Here is a 6,540-nt window from a genome sequence, read left to right on the forward strand (position 1 = left end):
ATATATAATTTTTTTTTTTTTTTTTTTAAGGGAACTTCTGATCTCCTTATCTTAATTTCCCTTGGTAGGGAAGAGAGCTGGAACAGACTGCTCAGCATGGTTTAGAATGCATATCCTTGTTTGTTTGCATGGGACCAAAGGCTTCTATGTTAAGCTGTCACGGCTTGCACAAGCAGCAGGCATTTTAAATAAAGAGCAAATACCAGGTAGCCATATTGGTAAAGAAAGAGAGGGCAGGTGCAGTATTTAAGTCATGCACCTTCTGCAAGTACCCATCTTGTTTCAGCAGAAAAAAGGCTAACATTGGAGACAGCCCAAGAAATCATGGAAAGTCTGTGTGGTATACGGCTAGGAAACAAAATTTAAGACAGCGATTTTTAAAGAGCGTTTACCTGCCTCCGAAAACAATGACTGGGCAGTCCCTGGCATTGTACTGATGTTTCAGCTCTGTAATAAGCACCGCATAGTCAGCCAAGGCTTGTTCCACAGTGAGCAGGCCAATATTCTTCTGAATTGTTGATGAGATCCCAAATGGAAGAGACTTCCCATAATATCTCTGAGGCAAGAGGTACAAAGATTAGATAATGCTGACTATGCAACCTCAAACACCGCCACCACATTCAAACCTGAATGGGCTGGGAGGAACTGTCTGATGGCCTACATCAATTGTGAAAGCAGTTTTGGTCCTTAACAGATGAGTAGTCACAGGGCATGTTCTTATTGGACCCCTTGTTGACCATCTTAGCAGGGAAGCCAACAACTGAAACACCCAGGGACTGAATAGGCAATGTACATCCTACCCTCCCCCCTTCTATAGGCAGAAGGCTACTTGCAGGCTACAGAGGACTTATTAAGGTGGCGAACCAGAATAGAATTTCTCTCTGCACATGGCAGGTTAATGCACAATAATATGAACCTTGAACAATCATTCTTCTGCTCTGAACTTACTGCATACTCAGAACTGGGGAAAAATGCTTGCTACAGCACAAGAAAATGCAGCCAAGGTTATAGTGAATAAATTATTATTCTTACAGTGCTGTGGATGGGCATAATAAATAATTATGTAGTTCTACAGGGAAGATCTACTACAATATCTAGACTCTAGAGCAGCTGCACATTAACTTCAGGGTGTGAGATTTTTCCTCTATTTGTTCTGGGATTACTGGAGGCTAAAGCTGATAATGCCTCATAGGGAGGAAACCTGTTATTAATAAAGTTTAATAAACTACTTACATGCTCTGCAAAGATCACCAGTGCATGCTGCTGTTCTGCCAGCTCAAGGATGAACCCAGAATTCTGAGCAAATTCCCAGATGTCTCCCTCATTCCCAGTATAAAAGAACATCGGGCCAACTTCCTTGTTCCAGAATTTCTCTGTTTGAGGTTGTAATTAGGAACATGTTAAAGCAAACAAAAATGCAACAATTAAAGGATCTAAAGGTTCTGCTCTCAGTGAAGCTGATCAGGAATTCTGTAGAAGCAAAGACTATATGAGAGAGCTGGATGGGGCACTGAAAGGCGGTTTACGCGGGGGGACACAATACTGAGGAACACAGATAGTCTAGATTTAGGGATTGTCTCCCCTGTTCTAAGTAATTAATTGTGATAAATGCGCTCTACTGAGGGTAGCATATGGACTACTGTTTCCCAGTTATACCTCAAAATTCCCAGAATTGCAGAATACTGCAGGGCATTTGGAAGTTGTTTCCCCCAATAAAAATAAAAGTGCATTTACAAAGTACATTTCAGCCCATAGGAACCCTAATCATTTCTAAGCACATCTTTACTGCCCTACCATGGGTGAGTAGGGAGAAGCAGAGAAAAGCTGCTTGATGCCTTCATGTATTTGTCTGATCCTTCCTTCCTACTGTGATACAAAATTGAGCCTGGTATTATGAAGACCGTAGCAGATCAAATGTCTATATTTACCTACAATTGAAAGCAGGTTTAGTGTAGCAGGGTAAGAAGTTGTATGGTGCCAAGAGCTGCACATGTATTGCTGAGCATCTTTAGGGCCTGTTGATTTCATTGATGTTTATGGAAGAATAATATGGAAAGGGGCCATATGTTGATTGTCCCCCTCTTTCCTGCTTTCTGTCAAATTGTTAGGACGTGTCTAGACTTCAACTTTCAGTTGGCAATTGGTTAGCATTAGAACATGTTCGCCAACAGGAATACCAGCTCTAATGTACAACACTAGATTTTTACTAATTAACTTAAACATGACTAAAACTTTCCATCCCAGTAGATCCTTAAACTTGCCAAAACAATTAAATACATTAGAGACAGTTACAAAATAACTAACTTGGGGAATGGGAGTTAGATTTATTTGCAAAGGGGAATCTTCTCTTTGCATGACATATTTGAGAGAAGGCTAGGCAGGGTAGCAATCAACAGAGAAAGATCAGAAAAGGAAAGTACTGCCAAGAGGAACCATAATGAAACATAACACACTAGTAAGATTACCAGTATGATTAAAGGTTCTTTGAAGAGCCACAAAAATTGGTTATGAGACTAGATAGGAGTTGTTCTTCTTTTTAAACTTATTTTTAAGTTCAATCTTTGAACAACTTTCAACTAATCTCATCATGGAGAAAATGAGCTGATTTAGTTGTGAGAGAGACTAAAGTAAAGGCAGCTCCCGGCAAGCAACTTTCTTCCAAATCCTGATTGATAAATTGGACAAGACCCATGCAGGATAGAAGAAAGGGAAACAAAAGAACCCTCAGCACTCCCACAGACATTTTGCTAAAATGAGTCACTCTTACCAGCAAGACAAATAATTTGCAAAGCAACAAAACCACAATGCCGATTCCATTTACCTTACAATGATTATTGATCTCTACTTTAGAGCTTGGCCAGACATGGCACTAGAATCCAAAAAGTGGTGGAACACAGTTAAAGTCAGCTTTCCATTCCCTGGCATAAATTATATATATAAAACTTGTGTGCACATGTAATATACTCATACATAACTGAATGAATGTGTGGGGTGTTGGTGGCTGCTGCTGCAGTCACTTCCAAGGGAGAGAGGAGAAGAAAAAGCAGAAGCTAAGGATGTTTTTTCCTTCAGCCCCTAAGAAAATAAGATAATCAACTGAGGCTATTGGTGGCTTGAACTCAACTTCATCTCTTCCTCCCTGCCTAAAATCAGGGTCTCTACCCTTTTTCCCCAACTATTTCCCAAAAGCTCTTTGTTCTTTCCATTGTTTAACAGAATTTTTTCCCATTGAAAAACCCATTCTGAATTAAAATTCAAAACAGTGTTTGGTACAGTTATTACAGTATCTCTATTTATTAACTCAATGCTTGAAAAACATCTGGTTCAGAAGGATGTATTGCAACACAAGAGATGACTTGCTATCTAGTTTTTCAGGACATAACAAACGACACATTTGTTGACTTTTCACTGTTTTTTTTCTACGTGCAGTCCAGTGCAGTCCAAAACATTTAAGACTTTAAAGCACTGTACACAAAAAAGTTACTTAGTTTACCCCATCTCGGCTATTCATGTCGCCTGGAAGTGAACAAAGCTTGTACATGCTGGACTAGAATATGGTGCAACTCCATTCACTCCAACAGACTTTCCCCTGGTTTATATAGGACTCACTTTAGCTCTTTGTGTTTAGTAAAAGAACTTTTGGTTAAAAATAAACCAAAAAAACCCCTACTTGACTACTTTTGGAACTTATACCCCTCAGCTTTCCAGACTCTGAATTGGCTAACCTTCCAGGACACGTCTATATCGTTTAATATTTGAGCAGCCATTTGTTTTCTCTGCTGTATTTAAAGCATCAAGCTATACCAGTAAGGGCTGATGTAGAAGTTGGATATAAATAACAACACAGCAACAAAAGCCCCATGGTGAGTCTTATCTCGGTGGTCATTTTTGCTCCCCCTCTTCAGTTCTGCCATCACCAGGGATTTAGCTCTGAGCACCTCATTACCAGGAAGATCAACTGGGATGAAACCTGGAGAAGAGCAGTGTACATGATTAAGGGGCAAGACCTGATTTGTGAGGACAGATTAGAAAAGCTAAACCCATATGGCTTGATTTTTGAATCAGAAATGGGAAGGGCTTATCCTGTTTTTAAGTATTTGATGTGTGGACGCATTGAGAGGAATTATATTAATGCAGGAGGATAAGGGCTTGAAAGTTGCTTTTAAAACGCAGAAAAACATAACAGTGTGACATTAGACCATGGATGCTCAATCCCCAACCCATCAGTCCCAATCTGGCCCTGGGTACCACATCATCCAGCCTGTGGAGCTTCCCATGAGCCTGGAAACTGGGTGGCAGGGGCACAGTGGCACTGATCCTGGCGCGGAGGCAATATCAGGCCCCGATCCATCCTGTGCACCAGCCTTGCCCCACTCACATGGCTCACGGGGCCAAAAGCTTGAGCGCCCTGCATCTGAGGCTGCAGAAGACCCATGCAGGGCAGGTGAAGCCGGAATAGAAGCCCCATCCCTCGAGACGTTTGAAACTCAGACTCGGGGAACAAGCAAGGGCGCTTTTTCCGTTCCAAATTTGGTCTCTATGATGGACTTACCCTGCGACAGCAACAGGAGAACCAACACAGAAGCGCAGCTGCTGCCGCGCTCTCTCAGCCAGGCGGAAATCTGGGCGCCAATTCATGCCGGGCCCTGCCACGCATTCAAATGAAAGTAGGACACAAACCAGCTACGCAGGTCCTGCACATGGTCAAGCACTAATGTAACTAGTGAGGTGCTGCACACTGTCGAGCACTAACCAGCTCCAAGGTGCTGCACATTGTCAAGCACTAACTATAGAGCTGCTTGGTTTTTGTTTTTTTTGCTGGACAGTTGCTTCTGTTTATCATCTGAAACTCCTTTGCACGCCGGGTGCCATTTATGGAGCGGCTGCCCAGTGCCAGGCGCCCCTTCTTCCGCACGTGCGGTCGGCTGACATTTATCACGCGGCGGACCAGTCAACCGCGCCATAGCTGCGACGTGCCACGGAGATGACCCCGTGACAGCGGTATTGCCGCAAAAACATTGCCAGGCTCCCAAGGGGCCTCGCGCGCAGGCTCTGCACCTGCCTAGGGCCCGCGGGCGAAAGCCCTACCTGCGGCAAGGTATCGCTGGAAGAAGGTCCTGTTGCGGTAGGTCTGGAAGCTGAAGTGATCCAAGACCTGCTCGAAGTACCGCTCCTGAAAGCCGGGGTCGCGGGCGCTGTGGGCTGGAGGAGGCAAGGTGCGTTAGGGAACCGGTTTGCAGACAGCTTAATTCGAATTAAGCCCGGCGGGGGGCACTCACAGGGGCACCCCCGTTTCCCCTCCCCTACCCGGCGCGGGCAGGAGCAGCAGCAGCAGCGCGGGCAGGCAGGCGGGCCGCGTTCCCATGGCAACAGCGCCCCGGCGGGAGCCCCGCGCGCGCCCCGAAACCTGCCGGCTCAGGGGGAATCACATGACCCCTCCCCTGGATCATGTGACGCGGCCCCGGTCACGTGGGCAGAGCGCCATTGCTACCGAGGCGCCGCCATGTTGTGTAGCGAGGCGTGGCCCCGCCCCCGGGGAGGAGCGGGGCGGGGCTTCCCCAGCGGGAACCACAGTTTGTTTCAAAATAAAGAACTGTTTCAACCGTGACCCAGTTCTCGCTCACTGGCCTGCGACAGGGAGCGATATAACATAAATAAGAAGGCTTATTTGCATTTTTTCAGATAGTTTTTCAGTAAATATGATCATTTTGAGCTTCCAATAGGATCATTTCATATTTAAGACCTAGCAGGCTGTTCCCCCAGCACTGGCAGCCCAGGAGGCGCACACAGGCTGGGAGGAGGGGCAGCCCCTGAAGCAACATCTGGGCCTGGCGGGTGGGTCCTCTCCGCAGGGCTGGCCAGGTGTGGCAGCGACCAGCCCAGGACGCCGAGCGGGGCAGGGGATCTGGCCTGTGGTGCCCAGCCCGAACAGGGAGCAAGGGCTAGGCTGTAATGCTGCTCTGGGGTGGGGGCCTGGTGGACATGCCCCCCTGCATGCCGGGCATTGACGGCAGCACCCAGCATGCTTGGCGTGAGGATGACACGGTTCCCATCGGCCGCGACCACCTGGGCTCAGACCCTGCCAGGAGCAGGAGATCAGAGAAGCAAGATATGGTCCATGATCCCCGTTCCTTCCCATCCGCATAATGACACGACTCCTTTCAGGGATGCACATGCAAGCAAAGCAGCCCATCTCCAGAAGAGAAAGATGGATAGACGGCACTTAGCTACTATAGCGACGGGCACTGTAGTGACCCACAGAGAAAGAAATAGGAAACACCCGGTTTTCTGAATTGTACCAAGCGGCAGCACTGTGAACACATTTAGAAATGACCCTCTTCGCCTCCCTGCTTTTTTTGCTCCCCGCCTCTCCCCCCACCCCACCCACTGAAAAATCCATTTGACCTAATTGGGCCCAATTCCAGCTCTCCCCGGTCACATATAGCTGCACTGCCCTAATGTGATGGTGTTTTCGTTATGGCTTTTAGTATTTTGACACCACATAATGTTTGTGTGAGTCTGTCCTTGATTGTAGAGTTA

The 6,540-nt window shown here is 46.4% G+C and overlaps 1 protein-coding gene across 2 annotated transcripts in view; it reads right to left on the bottom strand.

Annotated features, from left to right (window-relative positions):
• The window catches only part of DPP7 (dipeptidyl peptidase 7), a 34,396-nt gene extending 28,930 nt beyond the window's left edge, over nucleotides 1–5,466 (bottom strand). For both annotated transcript variants that reach the window (XM_025203069.1, XM_025203068.1), the window contains exons 1-4: nucleotides 5,308–5,466; nucleotides 5,089–5,202; nucleotides 1,234–1,373; nucleotides 393–556 (exon numbers count right to left, since the gene is read on the bottom strand). In XM_025203069.1, the coding sequence (XP_025058854.1) occupies nucleotides 393–556; nucleotides 1,234–1,373; nucleotides 5,089–5,202; nucleotides 5,308–5,365 (476 nt within the window). In that variant the 5' untranslated portion in view covers nucleotides 5,366–5,466. The remainder of the gene's footprint in view (nucleotides 1–392; nucleotides 557–1,233; nucleotides 1,374–5,088; nucleotides 5,203–5,307) is intronic.
• Between the last annotated feature and the right edge of the window lie 1,074 nt (nucleotides 5,467–6,540).

The sequence above is a fragment of the Alligator sinensis genome, unplaced genomic scaffold (genome assembly GCF_000455745.1).
Source record: "Alligator sinensis unplaced genomic scaffold, ASM45574v1 scaffold235_1, whole genome shotgun sequence".
Lineage (NCBI taxonomy): Eukaryota > Metazoa > Chordata > Crocodylia > Alligatoridae > Alligator > Alligator sinensis.